This window comes from Hypanus sabinus, chromosome 2 (genome assembly GCF_030144855.1).
Source record: "Hypanus sabinus isolate sHypSab1 chromosome 2, sHypSab1.hap1, whole genome shotgun sequence".
Taxonomy (NCBI): Eukaryota; Metazoa; Chordata; class Chondrichthyes; order Myliobatiformes; family Dasyatidae; genus Hypanus; species Hypanus sabinus.
Window position 1 is genome coordinate 7789515 of NC_082707.1, and position 26962 is coordinate 7816476.

Genomic DNA, 26962 nt, shown 5'->3' on the forward strand with positions numbered 1-26962 from the left:
CCCACTTGCATTTAAGGCCATCTTAATTTTGTATCAAATTTCCCCTCATTCTCCTATACTCCAGGGAATAAACCATAGCCTATTCAACTTTTCAACCAAGGAGGGCATTAAGGTGAGAGGCGGTAATTTCAAAGGAGATGAGAGGGACAGGTTTTTTACACAGAGAGTGGTGGGTGTGTGGAATCTGCAGGTTGGGGAGGTGGTAGAGGCAGATATGTTAGAAACTTTTAAGAGATGTTTAGATAAGCACATGAATGTGAGGGAAATGGAAGGATATGGACATCATGTAGGCAGAAGGGATTAGTTTAGTTGGCCACTTGATGACTAATTGGCTCACCACAACATTGAGTCAAGGGCTTATTCCTGTGCCGTACTGCTCTATGTCTGTTCCTGTAACTCAGGTCTTCAAATTCTGGCAATATGCTTGTAAATTTTGTCTGCATGCTGAAATGTTTCAGGGGAACAGGAGGAGGAACTCCTTCACTCTGGTGAGAAGTGTGAAACAAGCTGCCAGCGCAAGTGGTTCAACATTTCAGAGAAATTTGGATGAGTACACGGACAGGAAGGGTATTGAGGGCTGTGGCATGGTTGCAGATCGATGGGACTAAGCAGAATAATATCTTGACTTGTACTGGATGGGCCAGCTGGTCTGTTTTTATACTGTAATGCTGTATGAGAGGTTGGTCAACAAGATTAGGGCACGTGGAATTGGGATTGAGGTAGTGACATGGAGTGAGAATTGCTTGATGGATAGAACGTCAAGGGAAAATAAACAGATGGCAGGCTATGACTGATGGGATTTTGCAGGATTGCATACATTCTGCGTGAACAGGTCACAGCTTCACTGATACAGAACCAGATGGAAAAGTGACTTAGGAGGCTTCATGGGGATGTCAGCAAGCCTTGTGAAAGAGACTAGGCAATGGCGTGCACCTCAAATAGCCTCTGACAACCAAGTCTATCTCCAGGCCCTCACATGTGGCTTACTCCTAAGCCCGGCAGAAACGTTTCTGCTGACGGAAGAAAGGGTGAAGGTGGATTACTGGCAGATGGGGGTCGTGTGTTGGCAGTTCATCTAGGAGAAGGAAAACTCTGATCTCAAACCTGTGCTGCCTTGTGACTATACCCACTCACAGGGAAGGTTTCGGAGTAGACCTGAGGAAAAGTCCAGGGCTGGAGTCCCTGAGGCAGTCCTATGTTGAGTTCAACACTGACCGGCAGCACCATCGACGAAACTGCATCGGTCTACGCCGTTCCTTTGGGTTCATCAGTTTGTGGAGAGGGAGAGCCTGCTCTCCAAATCATACTACCCTGGTTTGTGTATCTAGACAGCTGGGACACAACATCCATGGTTGACCCAACCAGTAGAGTCCTCAGTGAATGAGAACTTATGGAAGTGAGATAGATCAGCTTGTTGGGCGTTGTTACAATGACAACAAGGAAATGATTATGGACTTCAGGAAGGAGAAGACAAAGGAACACACACCAGTCCTCATCGAGGGAGCAGAAGTGGAAAGGGTGAGCAGTTTCAAGTTCCTGGGTGTCAAAATCTCTGAGGATCTATTCTGGAACCAACATATTAATGCAATTACAAAAAGTCACATCAGCAGCTATATTTCCTTGGGACTTTGAGGAGATTTGGCATGTCACCAAAGACTAGCAAATTACTGCTATACCATGGACAGCTTTCTGATTGGTTGCATCACTGGTATGGAGGGGCCACTGGACAGCATCAGAAACAGATGCAGAGGGTTACAAACTTAACCAGCTCCCCCATGGACACCAGCCTCCCCGGTATCCAGGACATCTTCAAAATGGTAGCATCCATCATTAAGAACCCTAATTACGCAGGACATGCCCTACCATCGAGGAAGAGAGACAGGAGCCTGAAGACAATCAATGTTTAAGGAACAGCTTCTTCCCGTCCATCATTAGATTTTTGAACAAACCCATGAACAGTACCCTGGATTCTGGAAAAGAACTTAATCTTGAACAATGTTAAATCATCCACACGGACACACAGAAACAGTATTTTTGTTTAAATATACAGTACTGGAGGTAGTTCATAAAATGTTCACATGATTAAAACCTGGAAGGGCAAACTGTCTTGAGGAAGATTTGGTCATTTGAATTCCTGTATCAGCAGCCGCTTAAAGGAGAGGCAAAGTGATTTAAATATTTAAGGTCCTTAGGCCTAGATGGGATAGACATGGATAGGATGCAGTTAGTGTGACACTATTACAGCTTGGGCTTTAGAGTTCGTAGTTCAATTCTGGCACCATAGTAAAGTGTTTTTACATTCTCCCCACGGCCGAGTACATTTCCCCCAAATGCTCTGGCTTCCTTCCACAGTCCAAAGACGTACCAGAATCAGGTTTAACATCACTGATATCTGTCATGAAATTTGTTAATTTGCGACAGCAGTACATTGCAAGACACAACAATAAAAAGCTATAAATTACAATAAGAAACATAGTAAGAAAAGATAGTAGATTTGAAAGTGGGAGGGGGAGATCCGAAATGATAGAAGACCAGAGGGAGAGGGATGAAGCCAAGAGCGTGTAAGTTGATTGGCAAAAGGGATACAGAGCTGGAGAAGGGAAAGGATCATGAGACGGGAGGCCAAGGGAGAAAGAAAGGGGGAGGGGAGCACCAGAGGGAGATAGAGAGCAGGCAAGGCATGATTGTGAGAGGGACAAAGAGGGAAAAAGGCGGGGGGGATAATAAATGAATAAATAAGGGATGGGGTAAGAGGGGAGGAGGGGCATTAATGGAAGTAGAGAAATCAATGTTCATGCCATCAGGTTGGAGGCTACCCAGGTGTTGTTCTTTCAGTTAGTCCTGACGAAGGGTCTTGGCCCGAAACGTCAATATTGCTTCTTACTATAGATGCTGCCTGACCTGTTGCATTCCACCAGCATTTTGTATATGTTGCTTGAATTTCCAGCATCTGCAGATTTTGTGTCCACATTTACTCACTCACTTTTAAGGACTCTATAACTCGTGTTCTCCGTATTATTTATTTATTATCAGTGGTTTTTTTGTATTCTTACACTTTACTATTTTTGCACATTGGCTATTTGTCAGTCCTTGTGTATATTTTTTAATTTGCTTGGCAAAGCTCGCAGTACAATCTCCAGCATGGTTCGCAGACACCCAAACACAAACATATCATAGCGCAATCTCCAGCAATGTTTGCGGATACACAATTAACGCAAACCTCATGCAGCGCAATCTCCAGTGAGGTTTGTAGAGTACCTAACCAGCACAGATCTCTTGTAGCACAATCTCCAGCAGTTTGCGGCATACCCTACCAGCCCAAAACTCTTGGACAGAGTACAAGTCAGATAGAGGTGGAGAACAAAGTTCATGGAGTTATAGAAGACTGGAGCACATAAACAGGCCCTTTGACCTTTCTAGTCTGTGCCAAATTATTCTGCCTAGTCTCATTGACCTGCACAAAGACCACAGCGCTCCATACCCCTCCCACAATCAACACTCTCATTTATTTTGTTTGCTTCTGTATTTGCAGTTTTGTCTTTTGTACACTAGCTGTTTCTCAGTCTTGTTTTTTTTACAAATTCTATTCTTTCTTTGCATGAATTCCTGTTAATTGGGCCATCAGTTAATCGGGGTAGCTGTTTGTTTCAAGAATAAAACTTAATCAAGTAAAATAGCCCGGATTCCGAGCACACAAAACAGAATGCTGGAGGAACTCAACAGGAAAAAAAGTACAGCTGAGGTCAGCACTTTGTGTGTGTGGCTCAGATTTCCAGCATCTGCAGATTTTCTCTTGTTAGCCTGGATTCCCTTCACTTGTTTGAGACATTATGCTGCTTAATTGAGTCAGGAGACTTGCAAACAGCATCAGTAAAATGGATGCTAGGCACTACACTGCTTCAAGCAAATTATTTTGAAATAGCATTAGTTGTACTTGCTTGTGATCAAAAAAGAGCAATATTTGTCACTGACAGTTGGCAATAAGCAAGCAGTAAGACAATTCAAAACTGTTTTGCCCACTGCATTTTCAAGCATGGATATGGCAGAAAGTGAAACAATTTTGCTGCTTAAACAGGTTAGGAACTACAAAGATTATGAAGGTATTAATCAACAAAAGCATTGTATGAAGACAGTCCATTAACTACTGTACTAGGCATTTGCACTTCACTTCAAAGGAACAAGTCCAATGAATTCTTCCATCGATTAATTTTATTAAATTGCAGTATTGGTAGTGTTCTAATTTATTCTGTATTTCACTTAGTTACTCAATTTGTTGTTTTAAAAACATCTTTTCCATGAAACTTCAGCTGAGCAAGCCATTTCATTGGGTTAAAATGTCCTGATGTGTCCAAATTAACCAGAAATCCACTGTACTGTGAATGTCCAGAAGCTAAAGAACCTCAGGGTTGTATATGGTGACATGCATGCATGTTGATAAATTTACTTTAAATGTTGCATGAACTTGGAGTACAAGTCACTGGTGATCATTTAATTCTGTCATTATGGATGGAAATCTCCCTATATTGTTGCAGTCTTGTCTGACGCACAAGATTTGCACCGAATTTAATACACCCTGCTAAACTACGCACAGAACAAAAGAATGCAAAGTGCTCAGATCTGCATTTACTGAAGAATAGATTATGTTTTTAGTGGACTGACCCCACCACAAGGTCATCCACAAGTGATGTTGTAGGAAAGCAGCATCCATCCAGGCCATGCCATTGTGAAGGAGGTACAAGAGCCTTATGTCCCACAAGACCAGGTTCAGGAAGTTATTACCCAAAAACCATCAGGCTCTTGAAAGTGTGGTTAACTTCATTCACCTCAACAATGAATTGATTCCACAACCTATGGACTATCTTTCAATGACAACTCATATGTTCTCAATTTTTTTCTTTGCCTTCTTTTGCACATTGGTTGTTTGTCCATCTGTGTATTTTTTCATTGATTCTATCTTTTTTTTGTATCAAGAGTGCCTGCATGAAAAGGAATTTCATGTCAAATTTGAATTTTGACACACCTCTGATGAACCCCACCTCATCAATACTGGAAACAAAGGTCTAATAAAATCAGAGGTTCAAACCTAATGATTCAATGCGTGGGCACAATATTGCGCAATGCTATTACAACTCAGGACGTTGCAATTTGGAGGTCAATTCCGGTGTCCTCTAAGAAATGCGTAGTTTCCTCCAGGTGCTTTGATGATATAACAGTTAGTATGTTAGTTAGGGTTAAATGGGTGGGTGGCTGGGCAGCACAGCTCAGAGGGCTGGAAGGGCCTATTCCGTGCCACATCTGTAAATATACAAATCAAGTAAAAAGCGGATAAAATCCAACATCAAATGCATGGCACAGAGACAAATTCCAGCAAAATGCTTCACTCATTTTAATATCATCGCATGATAAATACAATAAAATAAGCAACCAAATAGTTATTTTTTAATTATATTTGTGATTGCAGTCTGGGTGACAAAGGCCTCGAGTGAGATTTCACAGCATGGCATCCCCACCCAACCCCCTGCTCTCCAGAATCATATCAGCATTCTTAAAACGCCTGTATATAAAACAATCGGAACACCGAGGCAGGACAAGCGCCAGCATTGAATGGAAATTTACAGGATGAGCAGCCTAAATAAAAAATTCAAGAAGCGCTGGGATTATAACCGAGGTAATACATCTTGGTTGCTGTTAGCTGCTCAACCTGTGGTACAGAAACCCTCAAAGCAAGGCAGATTGGCAGAGAATCACAGGGCAAGTGGCTGTCTGATTCATTCTACAGGTCAGCTCTACTAACAAAGAGGACCAACTCCAGTAAACGTTACATCAAGCTTTTATTTGGGAGCACCAAGAGCCGTGATTTAGTACAGTGCCGATCGGCCCGCAGTGAACACTGGGAAGCTGGCTGGGCAATAAGGTCATGTCCGTCCGGCATCATTGGGAAAATAATTTGAAGGAGATGAGGTCGTGTTGTGAAGGCCATTACTTTGGCGATAATTAATCCAATTTAGATCCCAAGAGTTTGGCCTGAGTGGTCAGTACTGGCTGCTGATTTCCCATTTACTGTTTGGCCATTGGCTTGATGGCAACGGCAGCCTCCTCTCTCATGGCTTGTTGAACTGTGACCTAGTAAGGAGGAAAAAAAGTACATCAGCAAGGTGAATGAGACGGGGACCAGCTTAATTCACTCACCACCCAAAACTACTTCCATCCAGCCCATGCCCTATTCCCACTACTCCCATCACGGTGCTGACACAGGATCAGGACACACACCACTCACTTTAGGAAAGCTCTTACTCTGCCACCATCAGGCTATTGAACCAATGTGATTAACTTCACTCAACTCAGCACTGAACACAAGCTATGGACTCACTTTCAAGGATTCTACAACTAGTTCTCAGTAATGTTCATTTACTTTATTATTAGTCTTTTTCTGGTTTTACGGTTCTACTGTGAATAGCCACCAGAAAATGAATCTCAAGGTGAATACATACTGCGATAGCAAACTTGTTTTGAACTTTCTCCATTCAGTTCTGAATGGCTAATGGCACTTCAGAAGACCATGACAGACAGGAGCAGTATAAGTCTTTTGGGCAATTAAGGAGTGACCTCCTTGACACCTATCGAACATTGAAAGGCCTTGATTGACTGAATATGGGGAAGATGTTTCCTATAGTGAGGAAGACAAACTCAGAATGAAGGAGACGAGGATGAATTTCTTTAGAGAGTGTGGTGAACCTGTGGAATTCACTACCACACCAAAGGTGGCTGTAGAGACCAAGTCATTTGGGTGTACTTAAGGCAGAGGTTGATAAATTCTTCATTTGTCAGGGTATGAAGGGATACCAAGAGAAGGCAGGAAATTGGGGCAAAGAGGGAAAACCAATAAAATGGCAAAGCAGACTCGATGGGCCAAACGGCCTAATTCTGCTCCTCTATCTTATGGTCCTGTTGTGTCGCCTGGTCCTATACTCTCCCACCATTGGGAACATCCTCTGCACATCCATTGTACGGAGTCCTTTCAATATTCAGTAGATTTCAATGAGATCCCCCACTCATTCTTTTTAACTTCAGTGAGAACAGGCCCAGAGCCAAACGCTCCTCACAAGTTAACTCTTTCTTTCTCGATAATTTCTGTAAACCTCCCCGGGCCCTCTCCAAAGCCAGCATATACTTTCCTAGATAAGGGGCTCCAAACTGCTCTCAATATTCCAAGTTTTCAATAAAGCCTCGGCTGCGATCTAAATTAAGACGCTCTAAGATATTGTATTTGCATCTCTCTAAAATGGTCCTTTAAGAGCCTCATGAATCACGAAGATTGTCACTTTACCTGCAGATACTGAAAACAGATCATTGTCGCCACCTACTCTAGACCTATAGGAAAAGCACCAACACCTTTCTGAATGTTGTCCCACAATTACCACTTGTCACCTCCACACTCGGCATTCATCGCTACTGGTCCACAAATCAAGCCATGTCCACTCACAGAAAAACACCGTAGAAAGCAATCAGCAGTGCCTGGTTATGGAATCGAACAAAAGTTCCTATAGCGACTAGTGGTGTGTCTCAGGGATCTGCACTGGGTCCAATGTTGTTTGTCATATAATGATCTGAATGATGGGGTGGTAAATTGGATTAGTTAAGTATGCAGACAATACTAAGACAGGTGGCATTGTGGATAATGAAGTAGGTTTTCAAAGCTTGCAGAAAGATTTAGGCCAGTTAGAAGAGTGGGCTGAAAGATGGCAGATGGAGTTTAATGCTGATAAGTGTGAGGTGCTACATTTTGGTAGAAATGATCAAAATAGGACGTACATGGTAAATGGTAGGGCATTGAAGAATGCAGTAGAACAGAGTGATCTAGGCATAGTTCCCTGAAGGTGGAATCTCATGTGGATAGGGTGGTGAAGAAAGCTTTTGGTATGCTGGCCTTTATAAATCAGAGCATTGAATATAGGAGTTGGGATGTAATGTTAAAATTGTACAAGGCACTGGTAAGGCCGAATTTGGAGTATTGTGTACAGTTCTGGTCACTGAAATATAGGAAAGATGTCAACAAAATAGAGTACAGAGAAGATTTACTAGAATGTTACCTGGGTTTCAGCACCTAAGTTACAGGGAAAGATTGAACAAGTTAGGTTTTAATTCTTTGGAGCATAGAAGGTTGAGGGGGGACTTGATAGAGGTATTTAAAATTACGAGGGGGATAGAGTTGACACGGATAGGCTTTTTCCATTGAGTAGGGGAGATTCAAACAAGAGGACATGAGTTGAGAGTTAGGGGGCAAAAGTTTAGGGGTAACACGAGGGGGAATTTCTTTACTCACAGAGTGGTAGCTCTATGGAATGAGCTTCCAGTAGAAGTGGCAGAGGCAGGTTCGGTATTGTAATTTAAAGTAAAATTGGATAGGTATATGGACAGGAAAGGAATGGAGGGATTTAGGCTGTGTGCAGGTCAGTGGGACTAGGTGAGAGTAAGCATTCAGCACGGACTAGAAGGGCTGAGATGGCCTGTTTCCGTGTTGTAATTGTTATATAGTTATAAAAGGTCCTTTTCAGGCTCAAGAGCACACCACTTATTTTGTGAATGACCCAACATGTTTAGTCACTAGCATTAACCTGTGTACACATACAAATCCTTTTAACACATGTTCAGGTCACTTTACCATTAGATCTTCTCCAGCCTCAAATCTCTGTAAGATTTCTTTGCCCAGATCGCCTTCTGCCAGTTTAAGATCCTCACGAATTTCACCACTATCCGTCATCAGTGAAAGATAGCCATCAGTAATTCCAATCAACTGCAGACAGAAAAAAATTAACTTCAATCTTTTATCGAAACAAATTAGTATAGACAAGTTGTAGACAAATTTATGGTAATTTTCAGTAGAGACCCACAGGGATAACATTCAAGATTGTTATGCTGGATCCAATGCAGCACAAAAAAAAACTGAAGAACCAATAAATACAAATACATAAGATAACTTATTCATAGATTGATCGTACGTTCATAAACTGACACTATGTAGTGTCTCTACGCAAGATGACTGTCAGGAAATGATGTGGTGGTGGTTGGGGTATGGTGGAGTGGCTTAGCAGGGGGAAGTGTTGATCAGCTTTACTTGGGAAAAACGAGTGTTTTTGAGTTTGGTGGTTCTGGTATGGATGCTACACAACCTCCTCCTCAATAGGTGTGGGACAAGCAGTACAGCTGTAGGTGGGATCATTCATTTTGTTACCAGTTCTTTTCTAGCACCTTTCTGTATACTTGTACATTATACATCTGGTGCTGGTGATACGTTAGCCAGTTTTGACTACCCGTTATAGAGCTTTCCTGTCCAATGTGCAGTTTCAAAACCCTGCAATGATACAACTTATTAGGATAATCTCGACTGTGCATCTGTAGAATGATGCGAGTATGGACATGCATAGGCCAGCAAGAATGAAGGACCTGACAGTACAGCTCAACCGCTGGTAATGTGAACTGTCAAAGAAAGAAGTCCAAATAAAGCGATATTCTACATATGATAGAATACCCAATTCTGGCTGGACTGCCACTGCACAGGATCATAAAAAGCTGCAGAGGGTTGCAAACTCAGCTCCATCATAAGCACTAGCCTCCCTAGCATCTGCAAAAGGCATCATTAAAGACCTACATTACTCAGGACATGCCTTCTTCTCATCACTTATCAGGGAGATGGCACAGGAACCTGAAGACATCCCACACAACAGACAGCACCCCACCCCCTAAACAGCAGACTTTTGAAAGGTCACTATTTTGCTCCCCTTTTGCAGTACTATTTTAATAAAAATACATTTCTTTGAATTGTACTACTGTCACAAAAGAACAAGATTCATTGAGATAAATAATTTTATTTAGAGATGCAGAAATAGCCCTTCCAGTTCGACAAGCCAGCATTGACCAATTAACCTACTGACCTGTACACCACTGGGGGGAAATTGGAGCACCTGGAGGAAACCAGTCACTGGGAGAATAAACACTTGCAATAATATACCTCATTCTGATTTCAAAAGTTCATTTCAAATTTTTTTGAAAATATTTAAAGTATAAAGGTAAACCATTCCGCCTCTCTTGCCTGCTCCATTATTCAATCCTCAACACCAGAGAGCTGACAGAGATCAACTACATGCTAGGTAGAAACACTTTTGCACTTGTGTCATGAAAGATGATCTTGGGAAGACTTTAAATCTTTACCTTCATAGATGGACTATGCAAAAATTTGGCAGTATTTTGGGAGTACATGCACAGAATGCACCACTGGATATTTTCCTTTGGAAATAGGTAATTGAACCAAAATACAGACATGTATAAAGGATGGTTATTAAGGGCATCTTCAAAGAAGAGCATCTCAATATGGAAACTAAGTAGAGTTCAGGGAAGGAGCATTTAACTAGTAAGTTAGTGCATAATGACATTCAAAATCAGGTTTAATAACACTGGCATATGTAGTGAAATTTCACTTTGCAGCAGCAGTACAATACATTACAATGAGAAGTATATTTTCTAAAATTAGTGCATAACACAAAGATAAAAAAGTGAGGCAGTGTATTGTCCACTCAGAAATCCAAAGATGGTGAAGTGCTCCAAAAACGATCACTACAAGGGCCGCTGTTTGCAGATGGATAACAGACAACTTAAGCAAGCTGGCAGGAGGATTCTTGACCGCAATTATTATTTGATGACAGAAGAGCTGGTGCACAGAAACATCCCTGTGCGCCTGGCTCATGAAATGCAACAAGTAGTATTTGGCAAGGGTAGGGGTAAAGGTATCAAGTCTCTCAATGACCAGCAGTTCCTATTGTGCAGGATGATCACACAGCACTGCTTCAAAGTCAAAGAATTGCCTGGGATAATAGGCATTGAACAACCACACGTGTCCCAACACAGACAGAAGTGTAGAAGCCACCGCTGAATACTCTGAACTTGGGGACTTAGAGCTAAAACCTTTTTAAAAAACCCCACAAAGGAGGTTGTTTGATTGGATAATTAAAATGCACACACCATTTTGCATACATGAAGAATCAAGGGATGTACAGGTTAGTCAGGAGAGTAAAGTATGTATGCTGAGGCCTCAGCTGGAGTATTGTGAGCAGTTTCAGGCTCCTTATCTGAGAAAGGACGTGCAAGCAATGAAGCAGGAACAGAGGAAGTTAACAAAAATGATTCTGGAACTGAAAGGCTAATCATATGAGGAGTATCTGTGGGCTTTGGGCCTGCACTTGCTAGAATTTAGAAGGGGGGCCTCACTGATTTTGGATACTGTTATGGAGACCAGGTTACTGGCACTGAGTGTGTCTGTGGCTGTGAATGGGACACCAGACACTGGAATGGTATGTTACTACCCAGGTGCCAGGGTCAGGGCCATCTCACATCACGTTCACAGCATTTAAAGGAGAGGGAGAGCAGCTAGATGTCTTGGTACATATTTGTACCAATGACACATGAAGGAATAGCAAAGAGGTCCTGAAAACAGAATTTAGAGAGCTAGGCAGAAAACTGGTAAGCAAAAAATCCAGGGTAGTAATTTCTGGATGCTGGCATGCCATGCACAGTGATGGTAGGAACAGGATGATTGACAGATTAATTTACAGTTGAAAAGCTGTGCAGGTAGCAGGGCTTCAGGTTCTTGGATCATTGGGCTCTCATCTGGGGGAAGTATGATCTGTACTAGTGGTCGTCAACCCGATGATTGCGATCGACTGGTCGATCTTTGAGACTTTCCCAGTAGATCCCGGGAAAAATGAAAAATACACGAATACTGTTGAGATTGTTTCCGGGTTGCGGGGTTTTAGTTCCGTTCTTTCTGCCCAGTGTGCATGCATGTAGCTCCCCCGCACTACACCGTGTACTTCAGTGGTCCCCAACCACCGGGTTACAAGGAAACAATACGAGTCAGCTGCACCTTTCCCCATTCCGTCAGGCCCACTGTTGAACTTGAACACACGTGAGGTCATCGGTCACCTAAACGCAGTGATACCCTCTTGCCAGGGATCACTGGTTGGCCTCACGGGGCCTGGAGCGTGGACAGATGGGCGCTGCCTCAAAAACCTGTTTAGCAGACGACCTAATTCGGGCTCAGGGGTTTGTAAGTAGCAGAGCAGCTACCTCGCTGCGATCTACTGAAGCAAACTTTTGTCGGCCGATAGATCCTACACCGGGGGGGAGAGGCGCCCTGTCGCACTCCTCATTCTCTCACTCTGGACTGCCATCACCGCAGCCCCGGTAAGGGAACCTCTGGCCCTAAGGGCCTGGAGGCTGTCTAATGAGGCGATGAAGCCCTCAAAACTGCTTCGGTACCCTAAGTCCAAGCACCCTGCACTTAAAAGACAAACCCATTCAGTTTTGAGTGGAAAAAAAATGAGCAAGCGGGACAGAAGCCAAGTGTTGAGAGCCGCGAAAACTAAACTGTGAAATAGACTGGACATAAGGAACCTGTTTCAAGTATCACTGTATTCCTGTCATGTTTAACACCCCCCCCCCCCCCCCGTCAGCCAGTCCGCAAGAATATTGTCAATATTAAACCGGTCCACGGTGCAATAAAAGGGTGGGTACCCCTGGTGTTTATACATTATTTCTACTTCCAGGTTGTGGGGTTTTACTTCCGGCCTTTTCCGCCCCGGTGCACATGCGTGTAACTAATCGATCTGAGGTCGATCTTGCCTTTCTGAGGTAGGGGATCTTGGGCTTAAAAAGGTTGGTGACCACTAATCTGTACAAAAGTGATGGATTGCACCCAAACCCAAGGGAGACCAACATTCTTGTGAGCAGTTACAGAAGATGCTCAAAAAAAAAAGGAAAACACACAGACCAGAGGAACTGCACCCTAGGGTTCTGAAAAAGGCAGCAGTAGAGATTGTGGAGGAATTAGAAATGATCTTTCAAAAGCCACTGGCATGGTGCCAGAACACTGGAAAATTGCAAACATCACTCCACTCTTTAATGAAGGAAGGCAGCAGAAAGGAATTATAGACCAGTTAGCCTGACCTCAGTGGTTAGGAAGATGTTGGACTCAATTGTTATGGATGAGGTTATGGAGTATTTGGTGACACAGGACACAATAGAACAAAATCAGCATGGTTTCCTTAAGGAAAAATCTTGCCTGACAAACCTGTTGGCATTCTTTCAGGAGATTGCAAGTAGGATAGATAAAGAGGATGCTGTATATATGGACTTCCAGAAAGCCTATGATAATGTGCCACACAAGGCTGTTTATCAAGTTAAGAGCCCGCAGTACTATACAGGTATGGTTAGAGCACTGACTGATTACAGGACGTAGTAGTGGGACCAGAACAATCCTTTTCTGGTTGGCTGCCAGTGACCAGTGGTGTTCCACAGAGATCAGAGTTGGGACCGCTTCTTTTTATACTATATATCAACTATTTAGATGATGGAATAGATGGTTTTGTTGCCAAGTTTGCAGATAATACAAAGATTGGTGGAAGTTCAGGTACTGTTGAGGAAACAGGTAGGCTGCAGAAGAAATGAGCAGAATGGGCAAGAAAGTGGCAAATGAAATCATCTTGGAAAATGCATGTCATGCACTTTATTGATAGTAGAAATGTGCAGACTATTTTCTAAACAGTGATAAAATCCAAAAATCTGAAATGCAAAGGAACTGGGAGTCCTTGTGCAGAACACCCTAAAGGTTAGCTTGCAGACTGAGTTGGTGGTGAGGAAGGCAAATGCCATGTTAGCATTCATTTCTAGAGGTCTAGAATACAAGAGCAAGGATGTGATGCTGAAGCTCTAAGGGACTGCTGAGGCCTTGCCTAGAGTATTGTGAAAGGTTTTGGGTTCCTCATCTAAGAAAAGATGTGCAGGCATGGGAGAATGTCCAGAGGAGGTTCGTAAGGATGATTCCAGGAATGAAAGGGTTGTTACACGAGGAATGTTTGATGGCTCAGGGTCTGGACCGACTAATTTAGAAGAGGTGAGGGAGATTTCACTGGAACCTTTCCAAACCTGAAAGGCCTAGACAAGAGTACACGTGGAAAGGAATGAAGTTAAGCTATGAAAACAAGAGGCAGAAACAATGGGCCGACCAGAAAAGTCTAGTCTGTGGATCTTGGGCAGGCGGTAGAAGCAAGCAGTGCAGAGTAAGAGAACTCCAAGTTTGGTAGCAGTGGATGGAGTTCTCCAGAGTTGATGAAGTTTGTGAGTGGAGTGGGATACTTTTCAGGAAGTAGGTAGATGGAGCAGTTGAGTTGCCAGCTGGCCTCAGCAACTCTGCTGTACTATAACAGCACACCCTTTGTCTGCAGATTTGATAACAAGGATGCAATCAGCTCAGAGAGAGCAGGGGTCAGTGCACTCAGAGGGGCTAAGGTTCAAGGAGGAACAGATACTGAAGTTGAGCCAGCCGATGTCTTGGCGTGGCAGCAACTAGATGAAAAGATCCAGGACATGCTGAGAAACAGCACAGGGTATCCACTTCCTCTCCATCTGCCAAAAGTGGAACTTCCCAGTGGCCAAACACTTTACTTCCTATTCTCAGTTCTGTTTGGACAGGTTGTGCCATGATGAGGCCACCCTCAAGGTGGAGGAGCAACACCCAGTATTCCGTCTGAGTAGCCTACCTGCTTAAATGAATATTGATCTCTCCTTCAGGTAAAAAAGTTATCCCCCCCCCACCCAACTCTGGCCTCTTACCTCTTCCCAACTGCCTATCACGGTGCCTCACCTCCTATGGCCAACTCTTGTTCTATCAGATTAGCTCCTCTCCAGTCCTTTACCTTTCCCTTCCAGCTGGGTTCACCTTCACATTCTAGCCATCTTCCTTCCTCTTCCTTTTTATTTTGGCATCTTCCCCTTATTCTTTCCAGTCCTGAAGGGTCTCTGCCTGAAACATCAACTGTTTATTCATTCCCCTGGATGCTGTCTGACCAGAGTTCCTCCAGCATTTTGTGGTATATTAATCAGACAGGAAAGTGGCAAGTGGATTTGGATACAGCCAAGCATGACATCATACACCTGGGAAAATCACACCAGCATATAGGACATTTACTATGAATGATCAGGAGTGTGATGGAACACAGGGAAATAGGAATAGAGGGCACCAGTAGTGGCCATCAGAACACTACTACTACTGTTCACAGCATTACAGAGTCTGTAAATTCTGGCGGGGCAGGGTGTGGCATGGGGATGCGTGTGATGCAGAGTGCATCATCAGGGTCCCTCTTCAACCCACCCAAGTTATTTATCAGGAGCGCTGTGTTTGCAGTGCCCTTAGCATTGTGAAGGATCCCTCCCAACAGGCCGTAAAGACTACTGAACTTCCTGCCACCACCTAGGTCTCAGCACATATGAAGGGCCAATAGCATTATACTCTTTACCTTTTAAACCAGTGTCAGAAATGCATATTATTCTAATTGTCAATCTTCTGCAATATTCAGTATTTGTTATATATGATAATATTACTTTGTGTCACGTCTGAGTTATATGCCCTGTGTGTTTTAAATTACGAGGCATAGATAAAGAGGGCTGTAACAGTCATCTTCCCAAGGCAGGAAAGTTGAAAACTGGAGGTATAGGTTAAGGGGGAGAAGGAAAAGTGAATATGGAATGAGCTGCAAAAGCAAGTAGTAGAGGCAGGTACATTATTGGACTGCTACATGGATAGCCTGGATGTGCACTGATATAGGCTGAAGACATCAAAGCACTAGGTGTGTGGACACAGTGGAATAATTGGGCTAATGAGCCTGTAAATCTGTATAACCAAGGCGTCCAAATTGCTGTTTGAGCTCACTGAGACTCAAACTAAAATGAGTGCCAGATCATGCAGACCATTAGTCCATTAACCATTCTCCAAAACACCAAATGAGCACAGCTAAAATAAGTCTAGCCTGTCTTTACAGGAGGTCAGAACAAGAAGCTTCTGCTTTACTGCATTTGTCAGGAATTTTCCCCCAACCTTTTTTTTTGTTAGCTATGAACTTCACAACAAGGAAATACAAACTGCCGAGAGAGAGCGCGCACAGTGATTTCACTCGGGGCCTAGCAAGCCATACCTACCATCTATTTGTCAAACAGGTTTTGCAATGAAAACCAGTTTGTTCTGCTCCTTTCATAATAACGTAACTTTTCAGATGACGATACAGTTCAAAGTGTTTTACAATGAGATAAAAGTGCAAACGTGAAAATAAATAATAAGGTGTTGGTTAAAACCAAGGTTAAATAAACACCAACACACAAAATGCTAGAAGAACTCAGGTTGGAAGCATCTAAGGAGGGGAATGAATAATCCGCGATTTGGGCTGAGACTGGACTGAAACATTTACTGTTTATTCATTCCCATAGAAGCTGCCGGACCTAACCATGTTCTTCCAGCATTTTGTGTGTTGCTTTGGACTTCCAGCATTTGCAGAATCTTGTGTTCTATAAATAAGTTTCGAGCTGGCATTTAGAAGTGTCAACAGAGTCTGCAGGCCTTATCTTTAGGTATTAAATTCCACAGTTAAGGAATTTTCTTATAAAACCACATCTGAAAATCTGCAATTTGGGTTCACCCCAGGGAACTGGCCAGGCAAGAGCAGCAGCTAATTGCCCACATGGCAAACTGCCATGAAACGAGCATGTCAAATGAGACACCATTTCAGACTGTCCTGAACTGAAAATCTGCCCAACCCTCCATCTACGGCAATTAAGACAACTGGAGTTCACACCACACAGCAGCACTTGCTGCTCAATGGTACTTACAGAGCAGCTGACTCAGCTCTCCTGCTTAAAGCCAAGCAGCAAATGGTGGAAAGAGAAATTCACTCCAAAATATAAACAAAATCTCACCCCTCCCTTTTCCAGTTCTGATATAGGGTCTCAGCCCAAAATGCTGTGAGTTTATTCATTTCCATAGATGCTGAGTTCCTCCACCATTTTGTGTGTCGCTCTGGATTTCTTGTGTTTGATTCTGCAGATAGGTATCTTGAGCAATATACATAGAAAGCAGGAGAAACTGACTTTGGATTCGCCCAACATTTTTGTGTTGTACTTCAAATTGCGGGGGACTCTAGGACCAGGACACACCCTCAGAATAGCAGAACGTTCCTTTAGAACAGAGGAGGAGGAAATTCTTTAATCAGAGGAAGGCTAATCTGTGGAATTCATTGCCAGACTGCAATACAGGCCAAGTCAATGGGTACATTTAAAGCAGGATTTATAGTTTCTCGATTGGTCAGGGCATCAAAGATTACAGGGAAAAGGCAGGAGAATGGGTTGGAGCAGGATATTAAAATTAGTCATGGAGTTGTGGAGCAAACTCGACAGGCCAAATGGCCTAATTCTGCCCCTATGTCTTAGTCTAATTGGATATGGTGACTGCCAAACACAAGGATAGGTTGAGTGTGTTACAGCTTTTATCTGAAGCGAAGGACAAGAAGGGGTTTTATCAAGTCCTAGTCCCCCATTGACTAAAACTCATGTCAGGATACAGTAATTCAGCTGGGAATTTCTTTTAAGGCAATAGGACATAGGAGCAGAATTTGGCCTTTTGGCCCTTCAAATCTGCAGCACTATTCTGCTAAAGAATATTTGTTTTCCCTGTCAACATTATGTCCTGCCTTCTCCCCTATAATTCTCATGAACATCCGCTGGGCTGTATCCAAGGCCAGCATGTAGAAGAAAAATGGAGATCCATGTAGGAAGGGCTGGACTGATACTGCAGTATGTTAAAAGGATGGGCACATACAGTTCCATGTCCTACGAAACTGCTGCATTGTCCTGTGAAGTAACCTGGCAAACTACAGAACAGCAGGCAAACAAATGCTATCCGATAAAGGACTTTTAATCGATCATAGCTGCTCACCTGATAATCATTTCTCTTGACATTAGGGACATCCATATTATGGGTAGAAGGGCAGATATCTTCATACTTCCTTGAAGTGAATATATCAAGGCCAACCATATGAACCTGGAAAAGATGTATACCCATCATTACTGTCACTTGTTACAGGCATTACGGCCAAAATGCTATAGGATTTTAAATCTAGAACACTTTCTTACTAACCCTATTCCACAAGTAAACAAAATAATTCCCTGGCATTTGATTACATGGAGTTCTCTGTGGATGTACACCAAATTTGAAGGACAAAATCTACAACTGTACTTTTGCATTTAATATGTTTCACAAAATTATATGGCAAGGTTTTAAATTCTGCTGAAATACAAATGTTAGCAGTAGTCTTCAACAAACACTATAGCAAACCTGTCTATACACCTGGCTTTTACCCAAATTTCACCTTCTTGCACAGAAACGAATACAGGAGTAGGCCACTTTTATTTAAGATGCAGTGTAAAACAGGCCCTTCCAGCCCTTCAAACCGCACTGTACAGCAACCCACCAATTTAACCCTAGCCTAACCACTGAACAATTTACAATGAACATGCTTACAGAGGATGCAGGGATTGTACACCGAAGACCCGAGCTGTATTATGCTGCTACGTGGCATAGTGCCTCAGGTCAACTTCAAACCATCCAAACTGAACAAGAGTTGTTGCAAGTCAAAATCCTCCTGCATTGCATCATGTAGCAGTAACTATATTAAGACCAATAAATACCTCCATCCTAAATCTGAATGTTCAGCATTTCCTGTCAATACCACCAGCTGTTTCTATTTTACAGATCACGGAGACAAATACTGGTTAAATAAGACACAGAAAAGTAGCAAAATGGTTGAAAATGGTGTTCCTCTTCCAGTATCGCTTACAATTGTTCCACCTGCATATCGAAGAAATCATCAAACGACAGTAACCTCCTGTATCTAAAGTGGCCACGAAGTGCAGGTTCATGGTCTGATGCTGTAGCACATTCACTGCAGGGTTCAATCTGTTGTGCTCTTCTGCACGCCACTGTTCTAACGTGTGGTGTCACCATCAACTTAGCTTGCCTGCCTAAGTGTGTGGATAGGCACATGAATGTGTGGAAATTGGATGAATATAGACTGAGTAGGCAGAAGGGCTTAGTTTAGCCAGCCACTTGATTACTGATTTAATTGCTTTTGCACGACATTGAGGGCCAAAGGGCCTGTTCCTGTGCTCTACTGTTCTATGTTCCAGAAATTAATCCATGAAGATCCCTTTTAGTCAAACTTGTACACAACACTGTAGGCGTGGCCCCTATAACCCATACAATCTCTTTAAGACCTGTTCATTCCTGTACTCAAACTTCTTGCAATAAAATTTACTTCCCAAACTTCATTCTGTACCTGCTTGTCAGTTATGTGCATACTTTCTAAAAGTCATGCAACAATGACACTCAGGGACTTGGGTTAGATTGGCTTCTGCTATATATGGGCTGTGTAATAATTGGTACTCTGATTTTCACCTTGGCCTCAGAGGATGTGTACAGAGGAGTAACAATTAAACCTGAAAACCGATGCAAATGTTCAAAACACACTGCTTGAATACTTTCCCTTCTAAAGTAAAAAAAAATGACGCTTTCTCTCCATATTGCTTTCTACTTGTCACAACTTCAACCACCCAGTTATCATATCTCTCTCCTTGATGAAGTGTCTGTTGTACAATAACTTGCTAGTAATCTTGTGCAATAGACACATCCAGAGTCTCTTTGGATGGGATGTGCAGCTAGGGAAAGAGCTCCAAACATGGGTTATGGGGAACGATCGGATGATGCAACACCTCACCGTGTATGCAATATAACAATGAACATGACCAACAGGTTTAAAGATCAAAACTTCATTGTCACATGTACATCACAAGATAGTGAAATGTGTCATGTTCATCAGTGACCAACACGGTCCAAGGACATGCTGGGGGCAGCCTGCAAGTGTCAGCATGCTGCCGGTGCCAACATAGCACACCCATAACTTACTAACCCTAACCATGTCTTCGGACTGTGGGAGGAAACCCATGCAGTCACAGGGAGAACGTACAAACTCCTTACAGGGTGGTAAAGAAGCCCTGACTCTAAAGCATTACAATAAATGCTTACTCTACTGTGCCATCCTGTGGGCTGGATCTGCATATTAATATCTCAGATGTGCAGTACTGCATGCTATTTCAATACCTAACAAGTTCTTAATGCTAAATACATTGACAAATTAAGCCACACTCTGGATGTTAGGAAATATTAAAGTAATGGAAAAGGCTATTTAAATAATAAAGCAGTTCCTGCATTGAGTCAGAGCTGAAGGATGTGTGATCTGTTAGCAGCCATCTCTGTAGTTATTATGCTCCAGCACACAATGCAGCAACAGGGACATGTGTCTCACTCTGCACCTCCTGCAGCAAACATTCATGCAGCTGGCTATAATTTTAACCATCCTTTTATACAATATTCTTATCAACAATTTCATCAACAACATTAACACTCCTCAGCCATCAGGCTTTTGAACCTGAGGGGATAGCTTCACTCACCAACTTATGGACTCACTTTTAAGGACTCTACAATTCACGTTCTTGATACTTATTGCTTAATTATAATTGCATTGGTTACTCTTCCACCTGTCTTGTATTTCCCCCCACTGACTATTGTTTTCTTTCTCTTTACCAAGAATGCCCACAAGAAAATGAGTAAGGGTTGTATATTGTGGCATGTAATAAATTTACTATCAACTTTCAATTCCAAATGTGTGCCACTAAGGGGGTGGGAGAAAAACAATTTCTCAATCCCCCTGTACTCCTACCGGTTACTTTAAAATGTGGTTCCTCTAACTGAAAAGGGCTCTTTCTGTCCACTTTTCCACCATTTTATAATATGTGGCTCAGGCCAATCTCCCCTCAATCTCAAACTATCCAATCTGACCAAGTGTTCCTCCAAGTCAAAATCCTTCCAGATGGCCTCATCTGGCAGTAACTATACTGAGACCAACAAATAACTCCATCCTAAATCTGAACATTCAGCATCTCCCTTTGCTAGCACAGCAGTTCTAATCTGGTTTAATAAGGTACAGTAAAAAGATTTAAATAATTAAAAATGGGATTGTTGGGTTCTAAGCCACTGCCTTTTTTCAAGTTCTCAACATCAATGCTGCTGTGGTTAAAGCCTTTCTTTCCCAACACCAAGTTACCTGCAAAAACTACAGCGTAAAAAGCCCAAGGAAACCAAATTAGAAACCAATTTACTTACTGAATTAGCCTGTCTTTCAGATCCAGCACTAATCACAGATCCAGCACAGATCCATTAAGCTAAACTGAAGTCCCTGTCAGATTTTCAATCATATGCAAATTGAAACAGTGAAACGCATTGTTTGCATAACAACCAACTCATTCAAAGAACATTAATTTCAAAATGAAATTTGATCATTTAAATACCTATAATTCAAATAGGAAATCCTATTGTAACAAGCTTACCCATTAAACCCACTCTGATCGCCAAAATGCAAAAATCACACCTTATTGACATGAAATTGATTGATTTAAACTCACAGAACAGACTCTTTGGACCCTTCATGCAGCACCACCCAGTAACCCACCTATTAACCCTAGCCTAATCATAAGGTCACCAAGATATAAGAAGTGAATTAGGCCACCGCCATTCAAACATGGCTGACCCTTTGCCCACCTCCTCAGCCCAACTCCCAGCCTTCTCCCCATAACCTTTGCTGTGTCCAATCAAGAACCTATGAAGCTCTACCTTAAATACAACCAACGAGCTGGCCAATCATGGGACAATTTACAATTAACCCAACTGGTATTGGAGGAAAACAGAGCACCAGAAGGAAACTCATGCATATAAGAAACACACAAGCTTTGCATACAGAGAATGCTAGAATTGAAATCTGAACTCTAGATAGCCCGAGCTGTAATAGCATTGCGCTAACCGCTACAATACTTGTGAATACTTCAGCTGACCCCAGTCAGATGCACTTAAAAACTCAGCTGAAACTTCACTTAAAATCCATATAAAAAGGAAGATTTACTGGCAAAATGATGGACCACAGTTAGTACATTTTACTCCTCATAAAACAAATTCATTCTAGTCCAAAGTTACTGTTGAGTTTCTGAGGCAAAAGGAGAGGATAAAAAAGATGATCACAAACCTTAGCATGCCCATGCTTGCCAGTCTTAGATGTTGACATTTCAACAATCTTGCAAGGGCGCCCTTTCAGAAGCACATACCCATTCTTGCGCAAAGAAGAGCACTGCATAGGATAGGTGGTAGATGCCCCAGCATCTCCAGTTGTGAAATCCAGGTTGTCATCCATAGTTCCTGTGTTTTAGTGGAGACACTAAGGAGAGGGATTCACACATTACACAAATATCGGCAAAAACCCCAGACAACAACTCCAAACTAAACTGCAAAACCTCATCAAAACAGCTGGGGGGCATTTCAGAGTTTATATTTGATGAGTAAAATCACTTCAGTGAAAATAAAAAAATCAAAGGGACATCTTTCATTATTTTTATTATAAAATGTCCCAAGGTATATTGCCAGTACCAATATACCAAAAATGGTGACACTGGCCCATTGGACAATAAAACAATGCATGAACATTATCTCAGTCTTTTTTTGCTCTACCTTTATTTATACATATACTTCTTGTAATCTAGCTTAAGGTATTGCTGCAGTAAAACAAATTTCATGACTCACTCCAGTGATATTAAACTTGATTCTAATCAGGAGTTATTAGTGTAGTTAGGTTAGATTCGAAGAGTACCTTTTACAGAGAATAGGAACAGATCCCTGGACCAGTGACAGGGAAGTTCACAACTTAAGAACTATTGTAGGAAATCAAATGAAAGGACAGGGTAAACAGTATAAAACTGTTTCTGCGATATCTGGCAACCATAGAATATAAAGTTAGAAGTAAATCAAAGTACATAAGACACCATAAGCAACCCTGAGATTTATTTTGTTTTAGACAATAACAGTCTAAAACACAATAGAACAAATGAAAAACTGCACAATGTGCAAGTACAGTTGTGGAAATACAAAAAGAAGAGTAAATAATAAACATTGAGAGCACGAGTTGTAGAATCATTGAAAGCTAGTTCACAGGATGTGGAATAACTGTTCCTGAACCTGGCAATGTGGGACCCGAGGCTCCTCACTGCGCTGCTTTCCTCCAACAGCACTCTGTGTAGTTATGCTCAGTGATAGGAGGATTTCACAGGTCTGTTTCCACTCCTCTTACAGGTTTTAACAGTGAAGAGAGGGAGGTGCAACACTTGTAAAACAGAAAGCCATTTTAGTACATCTTGCATTTTCACACCTAGACAATTTGAATCACTAAGGCCTGGTGTTAGTAAATGGGATACCATGGAACAAAAGGCCAGTTTGTTTTTCTAGAATTGATGCTGGTTGGATCAGAATCAAGTTTATACACCATGAAATTTGCTACTTTGCTGCAGCCATATATCACAATACATAGTGAAGCAGTGTACATGGGTTCAAATTGTCCACTAAGAAATTTGATGGCAGAGGGGAAGCAGCTTGTTCCTAAAACATTCGAGTCTCTCTGTTCAGGCTCATGTTCCTTCTCCTTGATGGCAACGAGAAGAGGGCCTGTCCTGCATAATGGGGTCTTTATAATGATGGATCGCACCTTATGAAGGTGTCCTCAATATAGCAACAAATTTGGATGTTCGAGTTTAGACTTTGGAATGAGACAAGCTAAGCCAGTGGATTCATCAAGAGTCAAGGTATTAAAAACAAGGATGAAGGCAGGGTAGCGTCATGTAACAGAAGATAGGGAGGAAAAACTCAGGGATTGCAAACTAAAACTCATCTAAGATCAAACATAAGAGATGGATGTATTTCTTTAGCTTGAGTGTGGTGACTGTGCAATTCATCACTACAGAAAGCTGTAGATGCCAAGTCATAGAAACACAGAAAACCTACAGCACAATACAGGCCCTTTGGCCCACAAAGCTGTGCCAAACATGTCCTTACCTTAGAAATTACCTAGGGTTCAATCATCATTACAAAGCGTCAAAGACGTGACAGCGACTCTACATCATTAGGAGTTTGAGGAGATTTGATATATTACCAGATTTCTATAGATGCCCAGTAAACGACATTCTAACTGGTATAGGTTGCTAATGACTTTCTGATAGAGGTTCCAATGCACATGATTGTGAGAGGCTGCAAAGGGTGTAGACTCAGCCAGTTAGAGGACCTCAAGAAGGGGCATCCATCACTAAGGTTCCATACCATCCAGGACACTCCTCTTCCCCACCATCACCATTATGGAGATGGTACAGGAACCTGAAGACCCATATGCAACATTTTATGAACAGTCTTGTCCCTTCTGCCACCAGAATTGTGAATTTTACAGAAACCTATGAAGACTACCTCACTATTCTTTTCTTCCCCATTATTTTTTGTCGCTAATAATTTTTAACTTCTGTATTTGTCTCCTGTACAAAGCAACAAATTCAGTCATAGAACTAGGCCCTTTGGCCCATCTAGTCTGTGCATGATCCCATCAATCTGAACCCAGACCCGAGCTCTCCCATCTGCATATCTAACTAAATTCCCTTAAATGCTGAAATCAAAACTGCATCCACCACTTGAGTTGGCAGCTTGTCTACACTGAGTGAAGTGCCCCCTCATGTTCCCTTTAAACATTTCACTTCCCATCCTTAAATATGACTTTCACTCAACCTCATTGGAGAACTTTTATATACCCATTTTCCTACACTCCAGGGGGGAGAAGTCCTAACCTATTCAACCTTTCCTTACAACTCAATTCCCAGCAACATCCTTGTAAAATTTCAATCTTTGTCTTTACCGTAGGTAGGTGACTAAATTTCACAATAGATGTCAGAAATACCCGTGATTTCGTTGGACTCCCAATTATTTGGGATCTATTCCACCAGCATGTGAAGTAAAAATCTAATGTTTTCTAAAAGTTACAACAAATATATTCAGACTATCTTTTTTTCAATTAGAGAACCCAACTGCTGGCTCATTTACATAAATTACCCTTGTTCAAACTCACAGCCCTAAAGCATTCATTTTTCTGGGCCAATGAAAACAATGAACTACCCTCCCAAGCCTGATCAGAATGTAAAAAAAAATCTGAATGTCTTTATTTGCACCCTCTTGCCCTTGGAAACCACGATTGGAAAAGTAAAGCTCGTTTAAAAGCAAAAGGGGCTTCTAACAGTTCTAATAGTACACGAGAACTTTTAAATTTACATTTCCCACTTTCAAAATCAAAGATCATTTTAACAGCATTTATTAACACTACCAATTAAGCATAAAATATGTAGGCCTCAGCACATGAAGTGGGAGGAAAAAGGCACAGGACAGGCAAACTGCCTGGATTTAGCCAATATAATTCATTGGCACAGCATCTCCTCCCTTTCAGTTATACTCAGCCCTCTCACACACTTCTACCATATTTTACTTTACACACTGCCCCACTTCAATCTTTCCAGAATAATTCTTACCTAACACCTTCACTCCATTTAACTCTCACCCACTTCCGCAGGAAAGACAACCTCAGCTTTCTACCCCACCACCAGAATTAACCCATTCTCCAACAACCTGTCCCCTTGGATCTCCCTCCCCATCCCACCCACACAGCCAATCCCAAATCCTCTGGATCAACCATCCATCCCATGGCGAACAATCTGTAACCTCCAACCAAACCCAAATGAAAGTCATAAACTTAACACCGGGTCCATATCCGCCCACCCGCACCACTCCCGTCAACCCCCCACCCAACCCAGATAGGTCCTCCTCGCCACTCCCCCGGATCAATCCGATACCCACCGTATTGAACCCCATCCCCAATCTTCCCCTTCTCGACAGCCTCAACGCATAAAGCCCCCGAACATTTTCCCCACTCATTCAGAATGACCCCTATGCATCCCCAAACAGATCGACTCCGTCGAATTAACCCCCACCCGCAACAACCTCCCGAACAGATTTTCCCCATGCGGATCGATCCCACACCGCTGGATTAACCCTCACGCTCAACAAGAACATCACCTCAATCTTCACCCCCCCCCAAACGCAACAACCTCCCGAACAGCCTTTCCCCACCCCGGATTGATCCCATGCCCGCCGGATTAACCTCCGCACCAACAAGAACCTCCCACTCAATCTCCTCTCACCGACAGCCCAAACGCAAAATCCTCCCTAAAAGACTCTTCCCCAACCCGGATTGACCCCGCTCCCACAAACTCAAACCCCCAGGCATCTGCACCGACCACCCGCAACACTAGGAAACGCAAGATGAGGCCCGCAGGCCCGGACCACACGCCTGCCCCGGGCACAGTCGTTAGCAGCCGAGGCCTGGGAGGTCGCACCCACCCGCTTCTCTCCCTCCCTCTATCAATCGAACGATTGGGCCACTCGCTCGGCCGCAAACGACGAAGTGCGCGAAAGGCCGGCCGCCCGCCCGAGCCCCGTTTCCTTCCTCCCTCCACCCCGGCCCGGATCGCCGCAAAGCCGCCGCCTCACCAGCTAACGGTCGGCAGAGAAGGCAGCCGCTGCGCATGCGCGGACCCCACGACTGCGCCAACCAGCAGCCCTTGCGCGAGTGGGGTGGAATCTGCACCAATCAGCAATCGTCGGCTGCTACCCCGCTGTCCAACCTGTCCCCGTACCACGCGCTCACGTGGACGCAGCGTGATGTCCCCACGTCGGGAGGACTGCGCAGCCGCAGGAGGATGCGCACCGCGTAAGATAATTGCCCACTGAAGCACGTGATGCGCCGTAGGACAGGATTGAGTTGGCGTGTCTCGGTCCGGAGTTATAACAACACAATCAGAGACCAGAATCTGGTTTAATATCTCGCTTTGCTGAAGCTGTGCATACAAAACGCTACCAGAAGTAATTATATATATAAATTATATTCAATAACTGGGAGCTAAATTAAGTTCATTAAAAAAGAAAGGAAAAAAACTGAGGCGGTGTTCATTGTCCATTCAGAAAACTGACAATGGTGGGGAAGAAGCTGTTCTCACAAATTTGAGTGTGTGTTTTCAGACTCTGCCTGATGGTAGTAATGTGACCAGGACAGTCCTGAGTGATGGGGTC

General features: G+C 42.9%; 1 protein-coding gene across 2 annotated transcripts; it reads right to left on the reverse strand.

Moving 5' to 3' along the window:
- Positions 1-5362: 5362 nt before the first annotated feature.
- Positions 5363-26523, reverse strand: LOC132406246 (eukaryotic translation initiation factor 5A-1-like). 2 transcript variants are annotated; one of them, XM_059991625.1, is made up of 5 exons: positions 26384-26523; positions 22008-22196; positions 17813-17917; positions 8663-8794; positions 5363-6123 (listed from the first exon to the last, which is right to left on the reverse strand). In XM_059991625.1, the coding sequence occupies exons 2-5, from the start codon at positions 22170-22172 to the stop codon at positions 6058-6060; spliced, it is 468 nt and encodes a 155-aa protein (XP_059847608.1). In that variant the 5' UTR covers positions 22173-22196; positions 26384-26523; the 3' UTR covers positions 5363-6057. The 2 variants fall into 2 exon arrangements, with proteins under 2 accessions (XP_059847608.1, XP_059847618.1); XM_059991635.1 differs by lacking the exon at positions 26384-26523 and adding an exon at positions 26234-26377.
- Positions 26524-26962: the final 439 nt, after the last annotated feature.